At 52.0% G+C, this 15155-nt stretch overlaps 5 protein-coding genes across 5 annotated transcripts; 4 read left to right on the top strand and 1 right to left on the bottom strand.

Moving 5' to 3' along the window:
• Positions 1 to 385: 385 nt before the first annotated feature.
• BU25DRAFT_225274 (C4-dicarboxylate transporter/malic acid transport protein-like protein) lies at positions 386 to 2150 on the top strand. Its single transcript, XM_033701362.1, has 3 exons — positions 386 to 881; positions 932 to 1578; positions 1633 to 2150. The coding sequence occupies exons 1-3, from the start codon at positions 778 to 780 to the stop codon at positions 2133 to 2135; spliced, it is 1254 nt and encodes a 417-aa protein (XP_033565348.1). The 5' UTR covers positions 386 to 777; the 3' UTR covers positions 2136 to 2150.
• Positions 2151 to 3764: 1614 nt separating this feature from the next.
• Positions 3765 to 4464, top strand: BU25DRAFT_407695 (uncharacterized protein). Its single transcript, XM_033705615.1, has one exon. It carries the CDS (start codon positions 3780 to 3782, stop codon positions 3999 to 4001), a length of 222 nt encoding a protein of 73 aa, XP_033565347.1. The 5' UTR covers positions 3765 to 3779; the 3' UTR covers positions 4002 to 4464.
• Positions 4465 to 5378: 914 nt separating this feature from the next.
• Positions 5379 to 6078, top strand: BU25DRAFT_225183 (uncharacterized protein). The gene has a single exon (XM_033701361.1). The coding sequence runs from the start codon at positions 5503 to 5505 to the stop codon at positions 5974 to 5976; it is 474 nt and encodes a 157-aa protein (XP_033565346.1). The 5' UTR covers positions 5379 to 5502; the 3' UTR covers positions 5977 to 6078.
• Positions 6079 to 8945: 2867 nt separating this feature from the next.
• BU25DRAFT_407694 (glycoside hydrolase family 79 protein) lies at positions 8946 to 11472 on the top strand. Its single transcript, XM_033705614.1, has 2 exons — positions 8946 to 10165; positions 10218 to 11472. The coding sequence occupies exons 1-2, from the start codon at positions 9334 to 9336 to the stop codon at positions 11129 to 11131; spliced, it is 1746 nt and encodes a 581-aa protein (XP_033565345.1). The 5' UTR covers positions 8946 to 9333; the 3' UTR covers positions 11132 to 11472.
• Positions 11458 to 14904, bottom strand: BU25DRAFT_446076 (uncharacterized protein; the record flags this gene model as incomplete). Its single annotated transcript, XM_033709471.1, has 2 exons — positions 13773 to 14904; positions 11458 to 13592 (listed from the first exon to the last, which is right to left on the bottom strand). Exons 1-2 carry the CDS (start codon positions 14500 to 14502, stop codon positions 11458 to 11460), a joined length of 2865 nt encoding a protein of 954 aa, XP_033565344.1. The 5' UTR covers positions 14503 to 14904.
• Positions 14905 to 15155: the final 251 nt, after the last annotated feature.

The raw sequence follows: 15155 nt of genomic DNA, 5'->3' as shown, positions 1-15155 counted from the left end.
AGACTGCTCCTCCAATGATGGGATACCCCAGTCTACAGCCTCGCTCCAATATCGTCTTTCATACATCTCTATGCATACTAGACTCCTAGAATCCTGCTCCCAGGAGTTTCAAGATCACCTCGCTTTGGCAACAGCGAGAAAAGCCAGACCCAAGCAATTTACCACAACGTCGAACTCTTCCTTTGAGTGTTGAGGTAGTAAAGACCTCCAGGGTCCGCTATGAGAGGTAGGGGTCTGCTCAACGATCCTCAACTTTGAGCACTACATGTGGCCTGGTAGCGCAGCCGCTGTTAGCGAGCATGGGATGGGGATGACCATGTGTTGGCGCCCTCCAGGGTGAGGCATCATGCAGATTTGAGACAACTGACGTCATGGCGGGCTAAAAACCTAGTCGGCAAGCACCAGCCAGTGATCTAGGGTTGCAACACCAGCTCCACCCTGGAAGATCAAAACGACTGCTGCAAAGCCATCAACATTTGCCTGGGCTCAAGAGGTGAGCGCCTCTTCGTGATACGTCACAACTCTCAACGCCATGAGAAGGCCCTGCACTGTGAATTTTTAGCTCGACAGCGTTTAGACTTTCAACAACGTTTCTTGAACCTTGTGTCCGGAACTCGGCTACGGTTAAGCCCGCCTGGACTTCCACGCGTGCCAACTACTCTGCGGGATGACGAAAGAGGTGTGAACCATCAAGAAGGCTCTTAGTGTCCTTCGAAGACCATTTGGCTGAAGTGAGGACATTGCTCAGTCGAGCGCTACACCAAGATCAACAACAACATGCGTTTCCGTGAGAAGAAGCGTATCGACTATGGAGCAGAAGATGAGAAGGATAACCCACCTGAGTTCGTTGGTCTACGAGACCGTATTGCTCATTTCACATGGTGGGTCCAAAGGTATTGAAACTGTGAATGCCATTATTGATGTCAGACAGGCCATGGTTCGCAGCAACAATGTCCACAGGAGCCCTTGCCGTCGTGTTAGGGAACACTCCTAACACGTTCACCGGACTGCAGGCTATCGGGAAAGTCGTCTTCGTCGTCGACATCGTTCTCTTCCTCTTGTTCAACGCTCTGATGATAACGCGCTTCATCCTTATTCCACGCAAACTCCTCGCATCGCTGCATCATCCCGTCGAAGGGCTATTCCACGGCACGTACTGGGTGTCAGTAGCTCTGATACTCAACTGCGCATATATCTACGGCAACGCGGACACCGGGCCTTGGTTCCCAAAGGCACTCGAAGTCTGTTTTTGGATATACTGCAGCATCGCATTCATCATCGGTGTCTTTCAGTACTCCATGTTTTTCCGTCTCGAGCGTCTCAATGTGACGGATGCGGTGCCAGCTTGGATTTTCCCTATTTATCCGCTACTGGTGGTCGGAACGCTGGCAGGCACCATATTGCCTGCTCAACCAAAAGGGCCCAGCTGGAACATTTTTATTGGAGGAGTACTGTTGCAAGGCGTTGCTTGGGTCGTGTCGTTCCTCATGTACGCCATATATATGCAGCGATTGATGACTGGCCATCTCCCATCACCCGCAACGCGTCCTGGAATGTACGTTTCAGTGGGTCCAGCAGGTGAGTTCTCCGAAGTTTTAGAAGAACAAAACGAAGGGCACTGATGATGTGCAGGCTACACTGCGGCAGGATTGATCTCTCTGGCCAACCAAGCACCCACCTTCATCGGCGCAAACTACTGGACGGATAGCCCATCACGCGACGGCGACATAGTACGCATCTTCGGCATCATGTCCGGTCTCTTCGTTATCCTCTTTGCCTACTGGTTCTTCTTCATTACTACTGTCGCTGTTCTAGCTGGGGTCCGCAAAATGTCCTTCTCTTTAAATTGGTGGGCGTTCATCTTCCCAAACGCCGGCCTGACCCTTGCCACCATTCAAGCCGGCAAAGTTCTTAACAGCGAAGCATTGAATGGCATTGCCAGCGCTTTGACGATCATACTTGTCATCATGTGGTTCGTCACTGCGTTCTTCTGTGTTCGCGCTGTGTATCGTGGGGAGATTATGTGGCCTGGCAAAGACGAAGATAGGACTATGGAGAGGATTGGTCGGGGCTGGAAGAGCAATAGGAATAATTCCGAAGCAAGGAGGGTTATTGTCCGGGATGACTTCAGCTAAGAGTCCATATATGCACCCCTAATAGTCAGTTATACGCGCGAACTTACAGCAGTCTTGGTGAAGCTCTGATCGAGCAGCACGAAGGCCACAGTGCACGGAGCTGACCGAAACTGGTGTTGAGGCTGCCAAACCCAACCGTCACTGCCGCGATCCTGGGGTGCATTGGCGCTTCTTGGGCCACAGGTGCATGATCTTGGACCTTCCAGGTTCAGAGCTTGGTCGTTCCACCACGCGGTCTCTTGACGCTCAGGTTCTGAGCGAGCGGAATGCTTGGGACCAAGGGTTTCCGCCATCAGCTGCACTATCTCTTGGTGGTTAGGTAATAACCCTCGGAGAGGGCCAGAATGGATCGAATAGGAATGAGTTTCCAAGGTCGGGCTGGTTGCGACTGGGCTCAATAGCGATTCTCGAACTTTATGTCCGGGCTACGGTTAGTGTCCTGATGAACCTTTGCTGCGTGGGCTTGACGTGGCTTTTGAAGGTTTCCCCAGGTTCTGCTGTGCTGACGACAAGAGAATTGTTTGGTATCTCTGGCAACAGCATATTGCAACCTTCTGAAATGTTCAGTTCAACCTCAATGAACGCCGCTTACTGCCCATCATTCAGATTCCCAATTGGATGTCCAGGATGCTTGATGTTGGTACAGCAAAAAAACCAGAATCTTCGGTCGCTTTTTCGGGGATGCCCAGAAATGCCCAGCAACGAACCGTTGTGCCAGCCCCGCGGTTTCGTCATTGTGAACCACCATTGAGAACCGTGCTGCTTGCGAACACTGATCGTAATCACTGTCGGCGGTCGAGGTTGCACTTTTGTGTAATTAACACCTCGTGCCTCAGTCATCACACTGTCGTGACTCCGTGACTCATTCGGTGCGATGTTATCCCCGATTTCAATAGTCCATGCGGACGAGAGTATTAATAAATAAGCACGAAACGCATCGGCGCCTCGTAAACACCGACACGCCAAACTGCAGTCCTGCCTCAACACCATGTGTCACCCATGCTCAACAGCCCACCATTGGGAATGACGATGGAGTCTAGACTCCGCTCTTCACACACACTTGCTCTCTTGGCCAGGCATTCGGTCTCGTCGTTGGATAGGCGAGCGCTTGGCCGCTCCGCTGCCAGGGTAAAATTGCCCTGAAAGCCTCTTGGTTGGCGACTGGCGGCCCCGCATCTCGTCACATCGGGCGCATCAGACAAGCCTGCACAAGTTATCGCCGCGCGCGATGGTCGGACAGGACGGAGCTGGCGTGACTGTTCGCCACGCGTTCTGGCTCTCGGAGCGCGAATCAGCGCGGCGGCTCACCCGGCGGAGATAGCGAAGTCAGCTTGTGGCGATCGTTGCGTGGCCTCATTGGGTGGGAGTGCAGGGGTGGATTTTGCATCGGGCTTAGACTGGGTTGGTGCGATGGGGTTAGGGTTTTGGCTTTCTTGGGAGCGGTAGGGGTGGGGATAGGCGTTTGCGATGGTGCATGGAGATGGGATTCTGAGGCCTGGAGCGAGAGTATATGTATGAGGCTGATCCCCACCTGAAGACGTTCAGTACATATCACAGACATCCCAATTTGATCAATACCATATATTGACACTATATCTACATACCATCACTCGACATCAACCCACTACACATCGAATGTTCAGAATGTCTTCCCCAGCAACCCAATACGTCTACATTCCCAACCTTGTTGGCCGCCAGATGCTCCGCATTCCTCTCGAGGAAGTCGAGGCTGAAGACATCATTGCCTTCTCTTCCACAGTTTCTCAATCATCGAGCGAGACCATGGAGACCGCACCCTCGCACGTCCGCGACTCCTTTCGCTCCCCCAGCATCTCATCTGCTTCGTCCGTCGAAGACACAGAATGAGCACGTTACAATTGCGGGGCACGCAACTGAAAGCATCGGAGCAAACAATCAAAAACTTATCAACCATTGTTGTACAACAATGCACCGGAGTACTGGGACAACGCTAGCAACTCGAGACGAGCGTTGAAGCCGAGCCCTTTGAGGCTGACATCATTTGACAAAGTCTACCAAAAGTACAGAGTCCCAATAATGAGGGGTATCGCAAACAGAAGCAACTAACAATCAGCCTGGTGAAGCACGTTATCGACGAGTCGAAGTGCGGGGTCACAAAAGATCGCGATTGTGGAGGATGAGGGAATCATTACCGACAAAGGAAGGTTCTGTGGGACCACGAAAACGGGTGACAGATGAGGAAGGGAGAGGAGACACCTTGGTTGACAGAAAAATTTCTTGCAGATACCCATTTACTCTTACTACTTTAATAATATCACATCACATCATATCATCGTGTCTTTGCTCTGATGTTGATGTGAATTCCACGGTGCAGTATGCTTGTGCATTAGCTTATTAGGGGCATGTTCCTCTTTGAAGATCACTAGGTCTGGTCCACCTCAACTACTATTGGCTTTTCAAAGGTCCTTGCGAGCGTCACGCTCACCGGAGCTAATACCCTCGTCAGTAGCCCGGCCGGGTGCGATGGTACTCACAGCGTCTGAAGTCTCGCGTAGCAGTGCACCTCACGATACCTCTGAAACACGACCTTACATAACAAGCTTAAACAAGCTTTTTGTCACAGTCTCGTCTTCCACAATCGATGTGGTTCGTCTCGGGTTTTATCACGATGTTGCAGGTATTCTGGGACGGTGGAGCAAGCAGAGGACGGACGGAGGGTGACACTGAGCATACATCAGAAGGTGCAAATAGTCGTGTTTGGTGTCAGGATATAACTCGCTCTTCGACTCCATACTCAGAACGTTCTTCTCCGCCGCAGCACTGCTCAACGAGCCCTCACGATGCAAATTTGAGGGGAAGATTCATACCTTGTGTCCTTCGGTCAGACTATTCGAATATCGAAGTTGACTACTCTGGATTGTCAGAGGCATCAACAACGCCCAGGCGACCTACAAAGGGCATCGCGACTCTGCAGAGTTGCCAAATCAGAAAGAGCTGGTGTTCATACGTGTTTGACTCTCTAAGGCTGAGCATGCGATTCGCTGCAGTAGCCGTGTCGGCACCTTCCACCAGAGTCTTCAGAATGGTACTTTCCGTACGCGATGGCTGTTGTATGATCACTCTAATAGATGCGCTTTGAGTTCCGCAGGCAACAGCGCCTTCCTTGTGAGCCGCAACTACTGGTACCCGGGGGTACTCAAGTCCACATTCAGGTAAGGAGGAATCGCGCAGCACAGACTCTCTATCACCAGGGATGCGACCAACTCGGTTTTTGCATCAAACGCCTTAATCCCTGCAATCTGCCATCTTTGCTACCTACCTAAGTAGAACCTCAACAGCACATCAAGGAGCTCCTGCCTACAGAGCGACCACCAACGTGCGGAGCTGTATGGCAATCTGGATGTTTTGTCGTCATTTGCGGACAAAGAACAGCGCATGGCTCAGCCTCAGAGCGCCAATGTGGTGCTACCTGAGTAAAGAGAAGCTTGTGATGCTTCACCATTCACGGCAGGGGATGAAGGGCGCTGAAGCCTGCATATTTCCCCTCGGCGGTTCTTACGGTCTTCTCCAACGAACCAACATCTATGCGGTACTCCTATTGGTGGTTTACTATCGACACAAGACACTGTTGGTGAAGGGTGCTGCCGGCGCAGTCATGGTATCTTCTGGAGTCACTGCTATCCACACCATCGCTTTGGCGTGCCTCACCGCGAAGCACCGCGCGGTTTTCGATACAGGACGTCGTCAGCACCTGGGCTATACTCGGGACTACAACAACACTACTTTCGTGGTTCATGCAGTGGTCCGCTGTGCTGCGAAAATTCAAGGCGAGACCAATATTTCAATGCTGGGGTATCGTTAGTCTCGAGTGGCACCATCTGCTCCTGGGTGAATCTCTCACGCACCTACGAGGTCTCCTACCCTTGCGTGAACCTCGGCACGAATGCCACATTGACTTCTACTCCTCCGCAGATACCGGATTTGCAAGAACGGCTCAACTGTACGCCATCTTGTTTCGAGTCAAAGCAGATATTCGGCAGCCACGAGGAGGTGGTGAAAGCGAGCATGAGCCGCATCTTCGATGGATTGTACGTACGCATGGAACTCGTAGGCATCTTGACCTTGGTCGCCGGCATTTTCGGTCTTTGCTCATGCTTTTCAGAAGCCTCTGATGATACACCTTTTGCAAGACGGAAAGTAATGCATCAGGAGCTATTGCAAATGCGAGCGCAATCAGGCTACTTGCACAAACCACACTGGAGTTTCTTTAGGCCACTCATCGCTTATGGGAGTCCGATCATCGGTGCCGTAGCTATTGTGTACAACGAGATATACCTCCTGCACCCACCAGATTTACCTACAGGCAGACATTGTATGCAGTCGATCAGTAGAGCGGCTGGGTTGCGACAGCTCTCGTATTGATATCGGCGCTGTTTGGCATTCCGAGCACACACGGAGATCCAACCTCAGAGCCGGCGATCACTATGGACAAATCCGAAGACATACCCTTGGGTGCCTTTGATGGTCGACGTTGGTCTGCCTAACATCGACAATCGATAATAGATGTGTTTCGAGCTCATCTCAACAGCTCCCCGGACACGGTGACCGGTCCAAAGAGAGGAGATACCTGATACGTTATGCTATCCGCTGCAGCCTGGTCTACTGTTGTGGCCGTTTTCTGACGCAAAGTCTTGCATCTGCACATGTGGTCGTAGACAGTGAGAATTTGGGCAAACCAAACCTTGACCACCTTGATTATCATGACTTGATGGCACTGCCGAGTCGAGGAAGCTGCATAGCTCACGAAACTACCATGTTCGCGATATCCTAGTAGCCCTCAACGATGCACGCGTGATCTTGGCTGACATCAGAAAAATCGAGTCGCTACAGTCAACCGGATGATTCCTTCTGTTCGACGCTGCAGTGGAGCTGATTTCTTGATGAGATTCCGTGCTTTCAACCCAATCCAGATGGTGGTGTAACTTTACAAGGTACCTGCAACGGTAGCTTTTATGAAGAACATCCAGCGAGGCGACACAATGCACTTCAACCCTGTGAGTGTTTAGGTTGAGGCAGGTCGTTGTAAATGAAGCCTTGGAAAACGAAGCTTTAGTCTCGCTCGGCGACAGTTCGAACCGCGCGTACCTGAGTAGCCAGCAAAGAATGTGACCAGTCAACAGAAACTGCCTGTTTAACCTGTCGTTGCAGGAGCCAACCGGTTGCCTGTGACCGAAGCCCTCACTTTTGAGCGTCGTTGGAGTAAGTTGCCATTGATTGATTGGTTTAACGTCTTATGTGACTCTAAGACTATGGAAGACGAGAGAAGCAGTAGCTCTCTGGTAATGCAAAGATTTAGTTACAAGAGGTTGAGTTCAGTCATAGTATTGGGGATGGTGAGGGCTCAGGCCCAAGTGTTAGTAAGTTGCCGTTGTACGCCTGTGTTTTGGACATTTTTTTGTGGACAGATCGCAGAGGGGTTGCGATTGTATGAAAATAGTCTCATAACACGGAATAGTACTTATCTAGCAAGCCTTTGAAAGCCGGTCAGCTTCCAGATCGTTCACAACAGATGTTGTGCGCATGCAGAAGATGTCTTGGCCAATATTGAGGCTGACGAACTTCAGCCAAGCCACCAGCAAAACGTGCCGGTGCGGCTGAACTCAAAATAGTGAAAGGCCCGAATTCGACGGTGTTGTCGGCGCTGATGCTCCGCTCCTGCTGATCAGTGGAAAAAAGTTGCGACACCTCGTTTTCGTCTTGCGTGTTGTTGTGTCTTTCAGCAGAGAACCAGACTGCCAGCTCATTGTGCTTATCAAATTATGACGTCAATATCACTCGCTGTTCCAGAAGTCCACAATTCGTGATAACGACCGCCAGCTGCATGTTTCAACGCTATTGCGCTGCAATGAAAGGGGGCATGCCACGTCTTGCAACAAGTGACAATTGCGTGGCTGAGCTGCAGGTAGTGGAGACTTGGACTCCTCCACCCTCACGTCACATAGAAATCCAGATGGCTGGGTGACGGTGTGCTCTAGTCTGTTATATGCAGGGTCCTGTCATACCGTATGATCGAAAAGGAACATCGCCTTCAAGTGAGATCATGGTGTTGCAGCAAGCAGGTCTGCCTTCCGCGTGGTCCGCGGCAGTCCTTCAACAACCGGGGTTTCAGGCTTGGCACGCGGATAGCGGAAGGTCGAGCAGATGATCCTCTTGCATATGCAGGACTGCGCTGGAGATCACAGCTGGGGAGACTGAATGATGTTGTGATGGGTGCTGTTGATGTCGATGTTCCTCTTGATGATGTGGCAGGGGGGCTGATAAGAACATCAGATACGGTGTGCGAGGCTGGCGATGGGCCCAGACTGTGAATGACAGCTCTAGCTTTTGTTCTCCATCCAACAGTGGAGCGCATTTGTCAAAAGTGATGCTGCGGGGAAAGTGATGCGCTGAGAGTCGAAATCAAGCTTTTCAGGCCTACTATTTTCGCCGCGGATCTAGGCAATAAAACAAGAGCTGCCGCTTCGCCTAGCTTAAGCAGTACGGCCAATACGTGTTTGCCTCTACTCCTTCCATCATCGTTGACTTTTGAACAAAGATGGTTGTTTGTCGTCGAAGCAATCTTTCAGGGCGTCAAGATATTTGAGAACAAAGAGTCACGGGCAGAGACAATGGCGGCAGGACCAATATCTGACCCATGCGTAAGGTCTCAATCAAGCTTTAAATATGCCTAAAGATCTGCGTTACCGTAATTAGATGCCCGTGCACGTTCGTTCTGCCTTTATTCGCTGTCGTTCGATCTGACGATGCCCACATGGAGCTGACGCGTTGCCTGTTCCCCCATGGTGATCCCCTTGAGAGATACGTGTTTCAGTATGCGCGCACCAGTCAATGGCCGTCACGAGTGGTTTTGCTCAGCGCTCAAACTGTCATGACGTTGTCCACGGGCAAGTGGAGCCGCCGAGGTCTTCCGCAGCTTCCACTCAACAAACATGCAACGGCCCAAGCAGGCGCCATGCGTCACTTCCAGCGGGTGATACTGCTAGCCTGCCGATGGTGCACCTGGGTGCTTCATTATTAGACTTTCCCTTTCTCTCCCCGTCCGCTCGCTGCAAACAAAAACAGTCCTGTCGCTTGTTCCTGTGCCGGTTTCCTTTTTCCTCGGGTTTTAGCAGTTGTTATTTACGGTAGCTGTTTGCCCACATTCTAAAAGACAGCTGCCATGGTGCCTTCGTTATCTGCCGTCGCCGGCCTGGGCAACATTGCCCTGCCGCTCCTCTCGCTATTACAACTCGTCCTCGCTCAATCATCGATATCGCTGTCGCCCTCGTCCAGTGCTCCCGATGGCGCCTCAGAGTACCTCGATGCGTCGTTTGCAGGGTTCGGCATTGAGCCCTCGAACCTTTTCTCCTTCACCGGCGGCGACACACCCAACCAATTGTCAATAAAGCTCCTACAGAACCTCGCAGACTACTCGGGCGCGCCGCCACACATTCGGTTAGGAGGCAACACACAAGATTACATGTTATACGAATCAAACTACACAGACATTGCGTGGGAGAAGAACCCTAGCTCGACGGCGCAGGGCAACGTTGCCGCCGACTCGATGATCATCGGACCTGGGTATTTCGAGGCCTTGAACCGCTTCCCCAAGGATACACCCGTCACATATGGCCTCAATCTGGCGTACATGGAGGACGATTGGGAGGACCGCATTGTGGCTGCTGCCCAGGGTGCCGTCTCTGGCATGACCAACGTCAAGCTGTACTCGTTCGAGGTTGGGAACGAGCCCGACCTGTGGCTACAGAACACCTTCCGTACTGCACCCTGGAATGGGCAGGTATACACAACACAGTTCCTCGACCGCGCCGAAGCCGTCTACACCCGTGTGCTGCAGCCAGCGGGCCTGCCGTCGTCTTTTTTCGAGCCCCCTGCGACCGCCTCCACCATTGGCACGACCTTCGAAATCTCACAATTGGTCAGCGATGGCATGATGGAGGGCAGGAACGGCGACAACTACGTGACTGTATGGAATCAGCACGACTACTTCTATTGTGAGTCGTTCTGTACGATTGTTACACGAGAAGACACGCTAATCTTTAGCAGTCATTGGCGTTACAAAGACACCCATCACTCTTAATGACCTTATGCAATTCGACCAAACTAATACTCAATTCGCGTACTGGGAGAAGCAGGTCAAGATTGGCCTCAAGACCGGCCTGCCGTACGTCTTGCGTGAGATGAGTTCCATTGGACCCATTGGTATGCCTGGTGTTTCTGACGCCTTCGGTGCCTCTCTCTGGACCCTCAACTTCTTCCTCTACGCCGCCTCCCTCGACATCTCTTCCGTGCAGATGCACATGACCGATAACTCCAATGCTAGCGCGTGGCAACCTATCACCCTGTACGGCCGTGATCCTTTCGTTCGAACACTTTACTACGCCCACGCCGCTATGGCTCAGATCGTCGGCAACGGCAACGGAACCACTCAGATCGCCAGTATGAGCACCAGTAATGTTGGTTCTTCGTACGATGGCCGCATTCGCGCTTACTCTATGTACGCCCACGATAACCTGCAAGCTGTCATTATGCTCAATGGTAAGCAAGCCAACGAGTCTCAGTCCGACAAGGGCAGCTTCACATTCAACGTCAACTTTGGTTCTTCCAACGCCAACAAAGACGTCTACCTCTCCTACCTGACCGCTGACGGTGCCGACTCCCAAACTGGAGCCACCTGGAACGGCATGACCTACTCTGACACTACCGGCGAGTCGAGCGTTGTCGACAGCACAGTTCACACTATCACCCTCGACGGCTCTGGCAAGGCCGCCATCCCCGTTCGCGACTCGCAAGCCGTTGTAGCCAACATCGGCTGGCAAATAGGCAGCACCGCAGTCCTGAAGAGTGATGGCAGTACAGCGAGGAAAAGTAACGCTGGTCTCCGCAACACTCCCACCGCCTTCACTGCTGTGTGCGCCATGATCGCCACCACTTTTGCCCTCGTGGCCTCCAGCGCCTAGACCTAGAATCTTAATTAGAGATCGTACATTTTCTTTTGTTATTGCATGACTGGGTACAGGCTATAAGCATATGACGGCGTTACTTTGGGAAGCATGTTTGCATCTACTTAATTGTTAGCCTCCAGTTGGAGATGGCCACGACAAGACTTTTCATTTTTGTGCGACATCTGGATACACGCCCATGGCGTAGTATGGTATGACGTATTTGGATACATACGTATATACAGAATTACGCATGTTCATACTCCAATCACTATTGCCCATACCTTGAGGAAGTGCATGTGCAATTGTATTGAACTATCAGTATGACGTACAAGACGGGAATTTCAAGGCAATTTCCCGTGATCCAGCTCCTTGATCAACTCCCAGATGATCTTGCCCTGCAACCTATTTCCCTCAAAATTGTGCTGATAACACGCAACATCCTCACCACTCTTCCCCTCCCCCCTCAATGCCGCCGTAAGTGCCTCGAAGAAACTCGGTAACAGCTCCTCAATATTCCTCGCAATCTGCGCATTGAAAATGTTGCCTCGGCCCTCCACACAAAGCCGCTTGCGCACATCCTTAACGAACTCCGTACGCGCTTCTCCTCCCTTCACAATGGCCCTTCGTGCATCTTGCGTCCGCTCAACCCACTCCCGAACAATGCTGATGTGCATGTTCGTGTGGATAGATGTGGGTGGTCGACCTGCCGCTGTACGCTCAGGCAGTCCTGTGTCGCAGCGCTCGAAGCGTCCAAGGATGCCAAAGACGTCTATGAGATGCTTTGTGCGAGCTCGTCGGATCGCTTCAACGATTTCGGGAACAATCACCTGAGGGCGCAGAGCTATGATGTCGCAGAAGGGCTGCGCGCAGCTGGGGACGCCGCACCGGAGGACAGAAGCGCCGAAGGGGTTGGCGAAGGGGATGAGTGTGTTGTGCGACGCTGCCTGGACGGGGTTGATGAGGGCTGCGTCGTGCTTGGCAAAGATGGATCGGAGGATGTTCTGATGCTCGGAGGGAGGAACGGAGAGGTTTAGGTCCAGGACTGCTGGGGCGAGGTGCTCGTCGTGGCTGATGCGGGTGAAGAAGGTTTGGGCTGTGCAGTGGCCGCGTTGGGTGAAGAGAAGCCAGAAGAGCAGGATCTGAATCCTGTGCATGACAGCCTTGTCATTTATACTGGGTGCTTTTGCCACGCATACGGACAGGCGCTGCTTGAAGCTTTCGACATCATCAACCACGGAAGCGTCGCCACGATCCACGGGCACCAACGGACCGTTGAAGTCGCGGTAGATGGTCTCCAGGTACTTCTGCTTCCAGCGCTCACGATTAGTTCCCGTGTTGCCTGATCCCCGCTGAAGATAGACCTGGAGGTCAGCAAGATACTTCGCAACAATCGAGTGCAGCATTCTCGCGGACTGCAACCGACTAACAGTGTCATTCGAGAATGCACCTGTATGCTGGCCAAGGGCTAGTAGGCTGTTGAAGCCTGCTACGGGATAGGTGACGGCAAAGCTTGCGAGTCCATGGTTCTTGAAGTCCCTCGTGACCCACGACAGTGCTTGCTGGAACTTGACCCATTCTCCGGTCTCATTGAAGGTCTCGCGAGTGTAGGTGTTCTGGACGAGCTGATTTAGCATCCACTGGAACGACTTACGGCGCTGGGTAGCTTCATGCTGCTCATCAACAGATGTTTGCGAAGCATTCACTCCGGCTCCTGCCCATGACTTCGTCTGCATGACGTTCTGGAGTATAGACATGAACAGTTGTGCGATTCCTGCAGCACTAGTGGCTAATCGTGCAGTCAAGGCCGAATAGAGCTGATCGTTGATGTACTTCTTGTTGCTTCCGTCGTACTGCACAGTGGGAATGATGGCTGTCAACCGTTCCTTGTAGATAGACGTGCCGTTAGGTCCAAGTAGTGCGCATTGGAAGCATACGTTCTGACTCGAGACCAGATCGATGTTCTTCTCAGAAGCTCCGGCAGCTAGTGGAAAGTTGAGTGCAAAGTCGCTTGTGTTATCCTCTTTGTTTTCAGGATTGGCCTCTTTGAAGCATATAGACATGATCTCCTGATCGCCACAGCAGACAAGACAGTAGCCTTTGCACGAGGGTACTTCCAGATCTAGCTTGGCTGTGTCAATCGTGGAAGTGGAGTCGATGACTTCAGCGCGCCGAGCCCTGTTGCTCCTGCGACCGATAATATCTGCGTTGTAGCTGGCAGCCTCAATAGATGCGAGTGACCTGAGAGCTGCATCCACAAGCTGATTACGTTTACTCAAGGTCTGCTCGGCCGCTGACCCTGAAAAATCGGCGATCATCTTCTGGTAGTCTCGGCGATTCCCAGCATGAGCTTCCCGTAGCTGTTCCTGGAGGTTCTTACGGTCTTCATCACTGTTTGTCGTATCTGCCATTCTAGCAATGACAGCTGCCGCGCCATTTCGGTCTTCGAGTTTCGGTGCCACTTGCTCGACTTTCTGTACTTGAACGAATGCTCATAGTTCGGGGACGCGTCTTCGAGTCTTGCAGGCAATAGCAAGGGCGTCGAAGGCCTTGTCGGCCAAGAGGTTTAGAGCATCAGCATCTGACAGGAATCTGGAACTAAGAAGGGCATCGAGGTCCACCTTCACGGGGCTAGCATGCTGCTCCTCCCAAACCGAACCAAGGCTGATCCCTCCTGTGCTTTTTGCTCGCGAATATGACTTGGCAACCTTGATGTGGCTCTTTTGACAATGCGAGAAGAATGCGACTTCACTTGCAAAAACTAGCAAGTCATTCCAACTGGTCAGGTCCTGTGCCGCTGCAGATCCACCCAACTCTGTGAAACATCCCTTCCCGGCGATGACGTATATCTTGCCTGTCTGTACGTCCTTGAAGAGGATCAAGGTGTCGTGAGAGCTGGCGAAGAAGGAAATGCCGACACTGATGTTGGCTGTTCCGGGTGAGCTGCCGCGTGAACCGGTGATGGGAAACACGAGTGGCACGTTGAGAATTTCAGCGTCGTAAGCTAGGTCGGCGAGTCGGTGGACATCGCCGTCATAAATCTCTCCATCTGTGAGCAAAAACCATGCGTCCGCTTTCCTGATGGTACTCAAAGCTGCGGAGTTCTTGAGGATATCGCTAGGATAGGTGCCACCATGACTCGAACGCCAGTCTACAACATTGAACCGAGTTGTAGGGTTATCGCATTTCGAGCCCCATAGAGACATCACGTCAGCCACATTGGCATGGCTTTCCTGGAACGCATCGACAAAAGCACGCTCTTGACGGAGCACAGCGCCTGCTGTCGATCCAGAATCGTCGACTGCAAAGTATTTGCGGCATTCTAGGAACGGGGTGTACTCAATTTTGCTCTCCTCTGAATTCGAAGGGGCAACTTTCCAGTTTGCCATGATGGGATCGCCGCTCGATTTGTGGAGGTAGTTGCGAGGATGTAATGGTGTGGTCGTAATAGTAGATCATTAGAGGACTGTATCAGATACGCGGGAAGGTCTTTGGGATCAACTGTTGTTCAAATAGGACGAGCCGAATATTGTAAGGTTGCCAACAAGAGCTGCTGAATTGAGCACGATGATGTAGACATGATTGAGGCGACCGCTCTTCTCTTTAATGCGTCCAACAACCATGGTGGTTTGACTCAGCTACGACACAATCAGCGATGGAGGCCTGATAGAGGGCACCAAATGCCAGGTATCAGCCAGCGACCTTTCCGTTCATGGCTAGATCAGGAAAATGCTCCCGTACGTCGCATCCAACGGCCGCAATATTCGTCGTATAAGAAAGGGGAAGGGGCGGGATGACAACGTGCTGCATCTTCATTGTGGTGTAGTTGGAGTCACGGAAAGGAAGGGCGTAGGAGTGCGAGGCTGGAACCAAGCTAGCATCCAGATGTGGTTAGCACCGTCTCGTACCGTAGTTAGTCAGCACATGCGCGCCATCACCAGATGCGCCAAATGCATTTTGCACCCCATTTTATCAACCCCAACAGCTCAACAACATGACAGGATTAGAAGAAGCCCTTGCAGAGTGTGATACTTTTGAGACC

Source organism: Macroventuria anomochaeta, assembly GCF_010093625.1.
Source record: "Macroventuria anomochaeta strain CBS 525.71 unplaced genomic scaffold BU25scaffold_5, whole genome shotgun sequence".
Lineage (NCBI taxonomy): Eukaryota > Fungi > Ascomycota > Dothideomycetes > Pleosporales > Didymellaceae > Macroventuria > Macroventuria anomochaeta.
This window is presented reverse-complemented; position numbering and strand designations above follow the sequence as displayed.